This window comes from Juglans microcarpa x Juglans regia, chromosome 6D (assembly GCF_004785595.1).
Source record: "Juglans microcarpa x Juglans regia isolate MS1-56 chromosome 6D, Jm3101_v1.0, whole genome shotgun sequence".
In the NCBI taxonomy this organism is placed as follows: domain Eukaryota; kingdom Viridiplantae; phylum Streptophyta; class Magnoliopsida; order Fagales; family Juglandaceae; genus Juglans; species Juglans microcarpa x Juglans regia.
This window is the reverse complement of record NC_054604.1, coordinates 24,346,395-24,360,494: the sequence shown is the minus strand read 5'-3', so window position 1 is coordinate 24,360,494 and position 14,100 is coordinate 24,346,395. Positions and strand designations below refer to the sequence as shown.

General features: G+C 36.4%; 2 protein-coding genes across 2 annotated transcripts; one reads left to right on the top strand and one right to left on the bottom strand.

Annotated features, from left to right (window-relative positions):
- Positions 1 to 1,285: 1,285 nt before the first annotated feature.
- On the top strand, positions 1,286 to 4,980 carry LOC121234051. The gene is made up of 2 exons (XM_041129857.1): positions 1,286 to 1,847; positions 4,588 to 4,980. The coding sequence occupies exons 1-2, from the start codon at positions 1,611 to 1,613 to the stop codon at positions 4,819 to 4,821; spliced, it is 471 nt and encodes a 156-aa protein (XP_040985791.1). The 5' UTR covers positions 1,286 to 1,610; the 3' UTR covers positions 4,822 to 4,980.
- A 4,669-nt stretch (positions 4,981 to 9,649) lies between these two features.
- LOC121234055 (late embryogenesis abundant protein 18-like) lies at positions 9,650 to 10,261 on the bottom strand. The gene is made up of 2 exons (XM_041129860.1): positions 10,096 to 10,261; positions 9,650 to 9,976 (listed from the first exon to the last, which is right to left on the bottom strand). The coding sequence occupies exons 1-2, from the start codon at positions 10,180 to 10,182 to the stop codon at positions 9,734 to 9,736; spliced, it is 330 nt and encodes a 109-aa protein (XP_040985794.1). The 5' UTR covers positions 10,183 to 10,261; the 3' UTR covers positions 9,650 to 9,733.
- Positions 10,262 to 14,100: the final 3,839 nt, after the last annotated feature.

Here is a 14,100-nt window from a genome sequence, read left to right as displayed (position 1 = left end):
TCAAAATGGCCATTTTAGGCCAATTTCAGAGGTTTCTGGGCCAAAAATGGCCCAAAATCGCTTCTGAGCCTCTTACCCAGTAGGAGGCAGGGGCGGATGAATGACCCCCTACCTGCACCCCATTATTCGGGACGGGGGCAAAACTCACCACCCCGCCCATGCGGGGCCAAGGGGCGGGGTGGGCACTCCTAATTTTAACAATATTTTATTCAACTTTTAATTTTTATCTCAACTCACTATCCAAACCTAACCTAAGATGTTGTTTGGAAATAGACATAGTTTCATCTCATCTCATCTTATATAAAAATTTCTCATCTTATTTCCTTCTCAAACATTACTTAAATACAAACACTTTTCAATTTCAAATGTTTAACTCTTTCATCTAATCATTACAATTTTTCAAATTTCCAAATAAAATACAAAAATAATTCAATTTTTTTAAATTTCAAAACAAAAATTATATTAAAAAATTATATTCTAACAATATTTTAACGTTATAATATTTTTTTAAATAATTCACTATTATTCATAAATTTCTCATTTTATCTTCAAATTTTGTAACAAATGTTTGATTTTTGAATTTTCTTTTCTTGTAAAAATGATGAGGTCTAATAATGATTGTAGTACTTTTTTTAATTTATAATATCTTTGAGAGATGATTTGTATAATTCCAAATTAATAAGCCTCATATAAAATTTTTGTGAAAAGGTAGATTCTATTTAAAAAAAATGTAAAATAATTTATATTTTTATTAATGGAACCTATTTTTTTATGAAAATTTTATATGAGGCTTATCTATTTTTGTACCTAGCATTACACAAAATCTTTTAGATGAAAAGTTATAGAAAGTTGAAAGCTTTTTTAAATGAATCAGGACACTTAAGCATCCATATAAAAAGATGAAGATTAAAATATAATTAATAATATTTTTTTATTTTCTATATTGAATTAAATTATTTTTTAAATTCAAATATAAAAAATAATTATATTAAAAGAAATTTTATAAAATTAAACTCACAAATTGACGTGATTTTGTATTATAAATTATATTTACTTTACAATCTAACATATCACTTCAACACATATTAATTTAGTACGTCAAGACATGTCAGTTTGTATATTTATTTTTATAAAAAAAAAAATTATAATTAAAGTATATTTTTATAAAAATTTCTTTATAACTAAAACATATAATAGTGACAAATTACATGAACGACCTTCAAACAAATAATGTCTCTTAAAAATCCAAATAAATGGAAAATGCTATACAAATAATTTTCATTTTCATTTTTATTCTATTCACATTTTTTAATTTTCCCTCCCCAAACGAAAAAAAAAAAAAAAAATCAATTCCCGGAAAACTCAATCCCAAATTCAGAGCAAACAAACAGCTAAGGAGATAATCAGTTGAGAGCAGCCAGAACCCCCAAAAAACCACCTACTGCCCTTTCTTCCCACTTTCCCAAACCCTTCCTCTCTCTATATTCCAAGATCTTCATCTTCGAAAAAGCCTATATTTTTCCTTTTTATTTTGAATACTTTTCTTCAACCCACAATACTGGACCGCCATTCGATCAGTCTTTTCTGTATCTCTTAGTTGATTCCTCCCGATGGGATTTTTAAGGAAAATAGCTGGCTTTCTAGGGCTTGGTAAGGACAATGGCCACGAACCCAAAGATGAAGAGGACGATAACAACAATCCCGATACTCAGACCCATGATCGGGCCCATTTCCAAGAAACCGGGCTTCCTCGCAGAGGCTTCGGTGTGCCGGTCCAGGTCGTCGTCGATCGGCCCCAGGTTGGCCCTGTCATCACCCGCTGTAATCCTGGTGATGGCGGTGTCCAGGTCAATCATTTCATTCCTCTTCCCATTTCGATATTCAATTGCTTAGTTCTCTTAATTCTGATTATTTACCGGTTTACTTTAGTTTGTGCACAATTTAAGTTACATAGAGATTATTAGTTTTTATTATTCTGCTGCTTTAGATTTAGTTTTTTAATGGTTTTCATGTAGGTGGTGCAAAGCAGAAAGATTAAGTAATTTTTTTTTCTCTATTGTCATGCACTCTGTATCGTTTGAATTCGAAGATGAGTTGAGATGGGTTGTGAATAGTAGTGAGATGAGTTGTGAATAGTAGTGAGATTTGTGAGTTAAAGTAGTGAATAGTAGTGAGATGAGTTGAGATGGTTTACGAATACAAACCGGGCGCGACGGTTTGCATCACTCCTTTTGCTAAATGTCCAAAATCTAAAAAATCCAAATTGTATGGATAATAAGTGATTGGTTATGTGTAAAAGTTGGCCGTTGAAGAGACTGAAGCTGGATGAGTTATTGTTGCACTTCAGTTGGTATATTGTCAATGTTGAATGAGTGCCTCATTGAATTATTGAATTTTTCCATCACCGTGTGATGCGTTAACGATTTTTTTTTTCTAATGGCAGGAAAGAATATAGAGTGGAAGTAACTGTGATTGTGATCTTTCTGATTAAATGATTATCAAATCATTATTCACTAAGTACTTGCCTTCCTCCTATAAAAGAAGAAACCTCATGTAAGAAGCAAGAACTGAAGGCGGATATACCAATTGCAGATTTGATACTATCTTTCCCATGTGCTTTGAACCTTAAAGTATGCTTATCTAGAAGAAAAAACTAGAGGCATTGGTATAAATCTATACAGCCTTGGGAATTGGGAAATCCAAATGCAAAATTGATCTTTTTTATGCAACTAATACTCAATATGAAACCTATGCCTAGGTATCTGGTATGGAATTTAATGCTCAATACCTTAGTCAGATGCATTTGTTTGTTAATGCCACCAACTCTTGGTAAAATTCAGCCTGTATCATTCTCCCCATGTTGAAGCAGTGTTTGTGAAAGCACCAGGCACATTAAAGCATTTGCTCCACCTTCAGTCTAAGCGCAGATTACCTATAAAAAAATTATTTTTCTATAAAATAAGAGAGTTTTTCTTTAACCCATTTGATTCCAAGACCGGTTCTTTGGGTTTTACGGAAGATTTGTGTGTTCTCAGTGTTAGCATATTCTGAAGATTAATTGTTTGATGTGCTTCTGATGGATAGTTTTCATTTTAAAGGTTACCACCTCAAAGCTTAAGTAGGTTTCTGCATGTTTGGTGAGAGCTCAAATTTTTGCTGCTAGTCAGCAGGTTGAAACTTGCATTTACCAAAAACATTGAATAACTGAGACCATATTCTTCAGTTTTATTGATGAAACATCTAGACCATGGCAAAATTCTATTAATTTTGCCTTTGGATACTTATTCTATTTGATGTGTCTCTGTGTTGAATTCTTGTGGGTTATTCATAGCTGTCCAGAGTTCGTTTAGCCAGAAAGAAAGAAGTCCACGAAGAGTAATGCAGGCCAAGGAAAGAAAAGAAATAGATTGGATGTGACTAATTAAAGTAGTTGTGAGTGCATATCTCTTTTGAACTATAGGTTCAGCGTGGTCATAGATGTTCCTTTCTTGGGGTATGAGTAAAGACCTTGTTGTTATGGGAGTTTTGTTTCTACATTCAGTCATAAAGACAAATATATGCTCAGCGCATGCTCGACAACAAAACACTGATAATCGATGAGGAAAAGTGATGGTTTCTCTTTTGATTTGTTTCTTCTGTACAGCTATCTCATCAGGAATTTAGTGGAAGTTTATGATTAGAGCATGGGATCTTTTGCTTGCTCATACAAGCGTGTATTGAGTAAAGTGATGGGTGGTCTCTTGGTTAGACATTGCAAATTGGCCTCTCTCCAGTTTAATAGCCTTTTCATCATTCAGTCATTCCCCAACTTGTTTTTTTTTAAGGCATTAGTGCGGGTGCTCCTCTAGGATTGTTTTCTAAACCCTGCTTAGTTCTCCATTGTTGTTGCAAGGAACCTCAGGTCTCCATTGTTTGTGTGCCTCTTACCGTTCTAGCTTAGATTTTGCAATGACCGGTGAGGTTTGGATGCTTTGTATTAGAAACTTATACTTAATTGTTGCCATGGATGGCTGCAGTTATGCGCTGCAGTGCTGTTGTGAATGTCAGTCCTGTTTATGGTGGTGACGTAGGGCTTGTAAATTCTGAGGGACAAGTCTCCCGAGTCCTAATGTAATTACCATTGCTTTCTGCAATATATTGTATTATTTTTACTCAAGGCCAAAGCATGTCCTTGTGATCTGCATATTTTCGAAGAATCCATCTTTCTGTGTGAGGAAGCACCAAATCTGGCTGTCGTTGAAAGCCAGTTCGGTGTTTCAATATAGAATTCAATACCCTTTTTGCTGGGGTTCTTTTCATATGTCTGGTTGGAGAATACAAACATATTAGTGACAGTCTTCTCCATTCCCATGCGAATATGGTCTAACACTGACAATGTATTTGCCAAACTTGAATTTGTAGTTGGTGTAGGAAATGGACAGAAGTTCTGGCTTCCCTCAACTGTTGGCATTTGGTTTTCAGAAAATAATTTGGATTCATATGGGGATGCACTTGGCCTCGCACATGTTTACATCATATATTTCCTTTCTTAATGTTTTGGTGTCATGTTGTAGTTAAATTTATAATTTCTTATCCTTTGGGATTCAGGGTCTGAGATGGTATGCAAAGCGGCTGAGAATAGATGAAGATGGAGATGTAGCAGATGAATTCCTTGAAGAGGTCCTGCTGGAGACGTCAACTAACATAGAAGATCATCAAAGTCAATTTCCAAGGTTTGAAGTGAAGTATGGTTCAAGGCCGGCTAAAGTGAAGAACCTGGTCATGTCACCTGATGGGAGAATGCAGTGTGTGGAACACCAGGGCAGATTACAGTGGGTATGAAGTGCATTTAAACTAATACCAAGCTTCTGGGTGGTAGGGTTTGTTCTTGCACAAGCATGTTGTCAATTTGTTGCTTTAGAAAAGATCTTAAAATTGTTTTTTTTATTGCACTGTGGAACCTTGCTACCCTTCTTATCAATGTCTGGGTTTAACTTCCTATAGTATTTTGTCAGAATCTTCCTGATTGATCACTAATCGTATGAACTGATGTATCTGGCCATAGACGTGAAACGTGAAAAAACCTCAAATCAAGGTATAACATTTATGTCTGTTTGTATACACTCGAGATTAAATTGATAAATTGTAACCATTCGGTTATAATTTAATAGGAGAGTTCTTATCAAAAAAATTTAATAGGAGTGTAATTGCTGTAAAATATCATATATATATAAAGTAAGCTTATGATTGATTTGATCAACCATTGCTGATATATATGCAGCTTTAATTTTGGCTGCCATAAATTGATGAATACTTGTGACTCGTTAGTTGAATTGCAGTGAGCTACAAACTTTTTAGCATTATGTTTTCCACTACCCATGCCTCATTTGAAACCCCGACTCTTTGAGATTGTGGATGCCCGAGCTTGTTTATTTCAGGATACATTCTTTCGAGGGAACTCGTCAAAAATATAATTGGAGCCAAAAAGCAAATTTAATTGGTGTTAGAAATTGTAAAGAAAAATGCTTCAGTCTAGGAAACAATAACCAATTCTATCAATTCGGATTGGCAAGAAGTTGGGCCAAACTTGGTCGTGTGATTGTGAACAATGTGTTTATGGCAAAGTTTGGAGATGCTTTGGCGCAGCTCTTATGCCGGAAGTCTTCCGTTCATTTGCCCATTGTTTTGCAGCTATCCTTAGGGTTCTGGAGGTATGGGCCAGCTCCTTTTCGCTTTCAAAATATGTGGATTTTGCATTTGGATATTTTAAAGGTGGTAGAAAGTTCTTGGAAGGAACTGATTTTGTATAGTAGTGGTCTGTTTGTTTTGGTTGAAAAATTGAAGAGATTGAAACATAAACTGTATGAATGGAATAAAAATGTATTTGGAAGAGTTGATGGGGTTATTCAAGAGTTGGAGGAACGATTAGAAATACTCGAGGGGGTGCTTCAATCCAATTTCTCAGAGAAGGTGGAAGAGGATTATTTGGTGACAAAGGCTAAACTTGATATTTGGATAAGGCAAGATGAAGTCTGATTGGCTCAGCAAGCAAAAAAGAAGTGGGCGTTAGAAGGGGATCAAAATTCAAAGTTCTTTCATGATGTTATTGCGCAGAGGAGGAGGAGCTTAAGTGTGAAGGAAATGCGGCTTTCAGATTGGTTGGTCTTGGATTTGTCGAAAAGGATTCATGAGGAAGCTATTCGTTACTTTACGACCTTTTTTTTTGCATGAAGAAGTGGGAGAGTTGCCAAATTTGAACTGGTTGTTTCCACAACCTTTAGCCGAGTGTGAGAGGAGGGGATTGATGCTGGAACCTTTGGAAGAGGAAGTGAAACAGGTATTCTCATCTATTGATGCGGACAGCAGCCCAGGGCCTGATGGCTTTGGGTCCTCCTTTTATTTGGCTTGCTGGAATTTAGTAAAAGTTGATATTATGCTTGCTGTGAAGGAGTTCTTTCAAGGTATTGATCTTCCTAGATTTTATATAGCTTCCTTTATTGTTCTTATTCCTAAAGTAATAAACCTGCATAACTTTTATAAGTTCAGGACAATAAGTCTCTGTAACGTCGTGTATAAGGTGTTTTCAAAGCTGTTGGTTAATCGACTTCCATGTTACTTGGAAGTATTATTTCACCTAAACAGGGGGCGTTTGTGAAGGGTCGAAATATTTTTGAGAATATTTCCCTCACTCAAGAGATGACGAAGTTATTACATCGGAAGACTAGGGGGAACATTATGCTGAAAATAGATATGAGTAAGGCATATGATAGAGTAGATTGGAGGTTCCTAGCTCATGTTTTACGGACTCTTGGGATTCCAGATTGTTTTTGGAAATTGATTGATAATTGTGTCTCTATACCTTGGTTTTCTGTTATGATGAATGACACGTATATGAATTTTTTCAAGTCTAAGAGGGGGTTACGATAGGGGGATCTACTATCGCCATATTTATTTTTCATCATGGAAGATGTGTTCTCAATATTGTTAAATAAGAGAATGTCAAAGAGGGGTATTCAGCCTTTTTCTCATCTAGTTTCTGCTCAAAGAATTAATTATTTATTATATTTTGATGATGTGGTGGTGTATCTGAATGGTAGAAGAAAGTGAGTCAAGTGTTGGATGGGTGTTTTAAAAGACTATGAATGCTGGTCAGGACAGAGAGTGAATTATGATAAATCAGCAGTATTTTTCTCTAAGCATCTGTATGGTAGGAGAACTCGGGAATTGTTGGCTGAAACTGGTTTTTCAGAAAGTCATTTCTCTTTCACGTATTTGGGTGCTCTGATAATGGATGGTTGACTACAAATTAGACATTTTATGCCTTTGTTGGAGAGAGAAGAAAAGAAATTATCGGGATGGAAGAGTAGATTATTGTTGTAAGGGGGAAAGTTGGTTTTGTTGCGTCATGTTTTTTCTAGCTTACCCATTCATTTACTTTCGGTATTGCAGGTTCTTAAAGCTGTCATTTGAAAGCTGAATGGGCTATTTGCTAATTTTTTCTGGGGGGAGCAGGGTGGTAGAAGTAAAAGGCATTGGAGAGCATGAAAGGAGATGTGCTTGCCAGTGGAGGAAGGTAGAATTGGGGTGAAAAATCTGGAAGAGGTACAAAGATCTTTATTCTTGAAATTTGGGTTGAATTTATTGACGCAAGAGTCGCTTTGGAATTCTTTAAAGCTAAATATGTTAAAATGGGGCATGTTTCAAGTGTTCTGGAGACGGGTAGTGGAGGGGTTGCCACTACTCTTGCAAAATTCAAAATGGAAGGTGCATGAGGGAACAATATCCCCTTGTGGTTTGATAAGTTTATAGAACAAGGGTTGTTGTGTGAAGAAGCTGATGAGGTGGTAGAACTGAGCTTTAAAATTAAAGAATTGTTTGTAAATGATCGGTTGGATGTGGCTCGTCTTGAGATGTTGTTGGGGACACAAAAAGCAAGAGATGTTATGTTGCAAGTGAGCTCTTTAAGAAATGAGAAAGACGTGTTAATATGGCTACCTGAAAAAAATGGGGTGTTTACATCAAAGTTGGCATGGGAAGTCCTAAGAATTAAGATGCCAAGGTTTGTTTGGGCAAGATGGATATAACATAAACTTTTATCGAAAAAAATGTCAATTTCTATGTGGAAAGCTATGCTTGGTTGTTTAAGTGTGGATGAGCAGGTGCGTCGACTGGGAATTCCTATAGCTTCTCGGTGTAACTGTTGTGTGGAGGGTCATGAGGAGGATTTGCAACATGTTCTTGGCAAAGGAGACTTTGCATTGGAAATCTGGAAAAAAAGTTTCGGGAGAGGTTGGCGTTCCTTTCTTGGCACAACAATCTTGGATTGATAGAGTTCAATTGTGGTTCGCTAGAGCAACTAGACAATCTCAGATTGGTATTTTGATGGGCTTGATTCCTGTTGTGGTTATATAGAGAGTGTGGAAAAGGAGATGTGCTACACGCATGAAGGGAAAAATTGAAACTGTACAGCAGGTTTGGTGTTCGATTAAATACTAGGTTAAGGTCCTTGCAGCCGAAATCTCAAAGGTAACTAAGTTGTCTGATTGAGATTTACATTTGTTGCTTCGCTTAGACATCCTAGTTGTGGAACTGAGGCCTTCCAAGGTAATTGTAGTCCGCTGGTTGAGGCCTTCTTTTGGGAAGCTGAAACTGAATTTAGATGGCAACTCGTTAGGAAATCCAGGACTTGCTAGGGGAGGGAGAATCCTTCGAAATCATGAAGGGAGGTTTGTGTTTGCTTTCTCAAAATTCTTTAGTTTTTGCATTAATAATGAAGCAGAGCTTCGGGTAGTTATAGAGGGAATAAAATTTTGCCGACAGTTGGGCTATTCTTTCATTGAGATAGAATGTAATTCTTTGATTGTAGTTTCTTGGTTAGTGAATAGAGTTTGTACAATATGGTATTTATGGAATTTTTGGGACCAATTAATGAACTTGTTGGAGGGTTTTAATTTCTCTATCAAGCATCTTTTTAGAGAATTGAATAAAGTTGTTGATGAATTGGCTAGAGCTAGTGCGTTGGGGGGGGGGGGGGGATTTTTGTTTTTAGATGTTGCCACGCGAGGTAAGAGGTTTGTACAAGTTAGACAAAGTGGGTACGGCATATGTAAGGTGTCGGTCATAGTTCGTGATTGGGTTTCCAAGTTTGGCTTGTAAAGAGAGGTTTTATTTGTTAAAAGATTTTCCTCCGCCATAAGTAAGACTTAATTAAAAAAAAATGAAGATCACCAATTCTATCAGATTATGTTTTCCAAACCATAATCTTTATATCAGATTATGATCCTTTCTCGCAAAGAAAACCATTTATGTTCTGGAGCATGTAGTTGCACCTATTACCTCTATTTGACTTGAAAATCAAGTACGAAATTAACAACATCTTATCATTTGATAAATGGGTGACAACAAGATAGTGTGTTGCGCATATGTAGCTTATATGCACAAGCTACACCCTCTATTAGATTTGGTTCTTACCTTTTTCCTTAATTTCGGCCTAAATTTGGTTATAAACAAAGCAAAGCGCCCCAAATGGTTGCAGATTGTGAAGCAGCTCAAGCGTAAGTATCAAGTGCAATTGTTCAAATTTAAAGCATTCATATTATAACCGCTTTCAACCTAAAACCCAAAGCTCCTCACACACAACTCAAAATCAATCGATGAAGAGATTAGGGAATGCAAATTAACCGACCACTTCAAGAAGAAGAAAAGAAAAGAAAAACCCACACCAAAACTACTGGAAATCATGAACATGGTCCATCTACATATACTTGTGCCCGGGACGGTGCCCTCCTAGCGGGTAAGTTGGAGCAGTTGCTCCAGCCATAGGAGCCGCAGTTCCAACGGGCTGCTGCCCATGTGTACCTCCAACCACGGGCTGATTCTCGGCCACGTGCCTGGCTTTAGCCTGGTGCAGCTCCATTTTGGCTTCAGCCTCCTTGGCTTTTCTGCGCTCCACTGCTATCTTTTTCTCCTCCTCAGTTCTCGCCGCCGCTTTCTCCGCCTGCAGTGCTCAACCCAATATATAATAATTACTCACTTCTATACTTGAAGAATATTCATATCAAGACTATATATCCATGAACACATATGTATTGAAAAAAGAAACGAAAAAAACCATACCTTTTCTTCAACTTTGGCTGTACAGATGTTTACGTGCTCCTTGGCAGCACTTGCCACGTTGCTGAGTTTCTCCTTTGCAGAATGCATCTTTATCTCTCCCTCTAAATCTCTCTTAATTGTGATCTGATATGAACCACAGCTTGCTCTAATTATAAGGCATCAATGCACTTTTAAATTCAATCATCCCAACCTTATAGTCGAAGAAGAAGACGGCAGGCAAGCCACCGAGAGTCGTGGGGCGGGACACGTAGATTGCCGCGTGGCAAACATGCAGATTGAAGTGCTTATTATGCATGCTGCCACAACGTATGAGATTCAATACATGAGAGTTTAGAGCTTATCACAAGTGAAAGAGATATGTCTAAACTATTAGCTAATAATTGATATGTGTGCTGCAATCCTGGAGCTTTATCAGTTCAAAGTTATCACCAACGAAAATGCTTAATTTACAAACTACGTACGTACGAGTGTTCTTGCGTGGAGTACTCATGCGTACGTAGGAAGTTTTTTTTTTTTTTTTTTTTTCAAAACTTTATTTGATTTTTTTTTTTCGAGTAAAACTTTATTTGAATTTGGTTGTCAATGAGAGAGTTATGTATTATATTATATAAAGTAAAATTTATAATATTTATTATTGTTATAAATGTATATTTTGTGTCCGACATTAAATATTCATGAATAAAATTTACTTCACACATATTATATCTCTAACTCTTAAATTTCGTTATCAACTTAAGAAGAATATAGAGAATATTTAATGGGCTGAATCACGATAAGCATCCTACCTAAGAAAATGTTATTTGTACTTATAATGTTTACTCACAAAATAATACGTACTGATGTGTCAGCTATTAATATGCTGAAAATTATGAAATTTAAAATTTGAATTAAAGAAATTTGATAAAACGAGACTTGTATGTAAAATTATAAATAAAATTATATGTACATAGAACATTACTCTCTCTCTATATATATTTGTGATATTTGTATTCGAGATTTATGATGTCGTTTAGAGTGCTAATCACGTACTTGTGTATTAATTATTGATCAAAGTTCCATTCTTATTGATATTAAATTTTAACATCATAGGTTTGTATATAATCTCTACACCACACATAGCATGCATTTGAATTAGACTTTTTTTTAAATGAATTGGAAAAAGTAATTTAGAGGAAAGGCTATTAAAAAATAAAAGTATTATCCTAGAAAAAGAAACATAAGATAACAAACGAAAAAGAAAAAAAATACAATTAGTAAAGAGAAATGCTTTTAGACATAAATGGCCTTATTTATACCCTCCCTTGTTCCCACTTATTCTCTATCCTATCATCACCCACTTCAAGAAATTGAAAAGTCTCAAGAAACCTACTTACATGGGCGCCATGTGACCCTTTGTACACTGGCTGAAATTCTCTCTAGCTACCCTTCTTAATCATCACCTTTCTTGGCACTACCAGCTGCATTGCATGGAGGAAAAGTGGCACTTATTGCTTGTTGGTTGAAACCCTAGCTTCTCTTCCCTTCTTCAAATTCTTCTAGAACTCTTGCTCAAATTTGTATGAGGTTTTCTTCTAAGAAAACCAAAACCCCCTTTTGTCTCCCTAAAGATTGCATGTTTGAAACCCTAAATCCTCATGCATGGGTGGCATGTTCCTTTGCTAAACCGACCACTCCCTTCTTCCTTTCATTATTTCTTTTCTTGAAACTTAAATATACAAGTTCATGGATGACAAGTGGCATTTGTTGTCTTCGCTGAAATGACTCTTCCTTCCCCCTCATCATTTTTCTTCTAGAAACTTGAAAACCCATCTTATATGCTTGCCAATTGGCATGTACCCTTAGAAAACCGAAACTCTCTTTATGATTGTACCTTCTAGAAGTCTTAAAATTCCTATGCATGAAGACCATGTGGCAAGAGTGGAGGAGGTGGCCTGTGCCACGTTAAATCTAAAACCCTGATGCCTTTGCATGCTTGCCAAGTGGCCTGTACCTCTTGAAAAAATTGAAATCCTTATTTTTCCATATGCCTAATGATTGCTTCTTGAAAACCCAAAGGTTTTCCTATTGCTTGGTACCAAGTGGCACCTCCACTAGGTTTCTAAAACCCTAATGGGCTTTCTCAAGCCCTCTTCCTCATGGTGGCCGGAAATCATTGGACCTAAGGTCTTCCCTTGGCCCTTGGATGCCTACACACTAACTAACAAAAGATAGGACTAAATCTCACCTCACATGGTTTTAATCTTTATGGCCCTTAGGCCTATACTTCACTTAGGCCTAACTAGAACTAATTCTAAATCTTAGAGGCCTAGCTTGGGTTGGGGTGTGACACACATCTATAGCAAAATATCATAGTTCACATTGATGGTGCATTCAGGGAGAGTTGAATCGAAAAGGTCTATTCTTCTTCCTCTATCAAAAGGCCAATGAGGTGATATTATAAGGAACTTTAGGGGAAAAACAAGCATGATAAAAAATCCCAAGAAACCAACCCAATTTTAAGATATATCCCCTAACACCCAAACATACCCCTAAGTGACATTTCATTAAGCAATTGAGAAACAATATTCTTATCTACTAAAACTTGCAAACCTATGAGATTTTTCCATTGCCCACCACCAGAGATTACTAGAGAAGCATAAAAGACTTTAGAGACCTAAGTTTTCATATTCTTACCCCTAAAATTCTCAAGTATAGAGCATATTGTTCTTGTTGTTGTTGTGAGTGTCAAGTTCAATAAGTGTACATATTTCTTTGTTTGTTCATTGCTCTTTTTCTGCCCACTTCGAATCTTCAATCTTCTGGACTAGTAGTATGTATAGTTTGAGCAGGACAGTAGCTTCCTGTACGTTTGAGATGCAAGAAATCATCATTCCAATTCAAACTTATTTGAAGCAGCATCATTAAGAGCACCAGAAACAATAGCAACAACTTGATAGGGTATGTTCAGTGTCTTATAGAAATCCTTGGAGTTTTTAATCATTTCCTCATGCATTGTCTAGGATTTATTGTTATCTGGGCAATAATGAAAATGCTAAAAAATTCCCAGCACCTCTTCATCATTGCATGTAGATCTCCATCTTCATTAAGTGCTACCCCATCACCTTCTAGATTATAATATGCTGAAAAATTCTACACACTACACTACCATTGCATTTTTGTTCTACTAAGTAAGATGTGACACATTTATCACTATTGAATGATCATTTATTGGATGCTTCTTTATCATCCAATGACGATGAATGTGTCACATCTTACGTAGTAGTATGAAAGTGTGGTGTATAACATTACTTTAAGCGACTAAGGATCTTTATCCTTAACCCCAATATGCTAAGCCCCAATTTGCCCTTTTCATCAACCACGTCGGTGACAAGATGATAAGCCTTTTCCCTCACTCAAGTCTTTGTAATGGTGTGCCTTATAACGACACCACTAGGGTCAAACTCCCATCAGGTGCCCAAAAATTTGAGGACGCCCCTAAAACTAAAGCTGTGACCATTTTCCCCTAAGTTCCCCACACTATCATCCCCTCTAGAAATGCCACGAAACCAGACCAATAATAAGCAAATGCATGCTCGTGGAGTGCAGATCCTTGAAGACCATTTCATACAATATTGAAATCTAAGTTACTGTCCCCAGGGTTGAGCACCAAGCGCTATGTGAGCTTTGATTCCGAAGACTCTGTTATGTCTTCAATTTTCGCCTTCTTTGCTTCATGTCTGTAATCTTCTATTTCCACCAAACCCAAATCAATAAAGAAGATATAACCACTTTCATATACCTTAGTCTCAATCACGGTTTGCTCATCCTTCAAGAAAATATCATTGTATATCAACTCTTGTTGCTCCAATTGGTAGATCTCTCTCTTGTAAGCATATTCAATAATTAACTTCACGTCAGAGATTGTGTAAAAGGGCTGAATCAAGATCTATAACTCTTTATTATCTAGCAAGGACTTCATAGTTAGTATTCTTTCTCTTGGAACCCTAAGAATTTTGTTCTTAATGA

Coding starts and splice junctions, on each gene's coding strand:
- LOC121234051 (XM_041129857.1), top strand. CDS start 1,611: ATGGGATTTTTAAGGAAAATAGCTGGCTTTCTAGGGCTTGGTAAGGAC. Junction 1,848..4,587: donor CTGGTGATGGCGGTGTCCAG/GTCAATCATTTC, acceptor TTTGGGATTCAG/GGTCTGAGATGGTATGCAAA.
- LOC121234055 (XM_041129860.1), bottom strand. CDS start 10,182: ATGCATTCTGCAAAGGAGAAACTCAGCAACGTGGCAAGTGCTGCCAAG. Junction 9,977..10,095: donor CAGCCAAAGTTGAAGAAAAG/GTATGGTTTTTT, acceptor TGAGCACTGCAG/GCGGAGAAAGCGGCGGCGAG.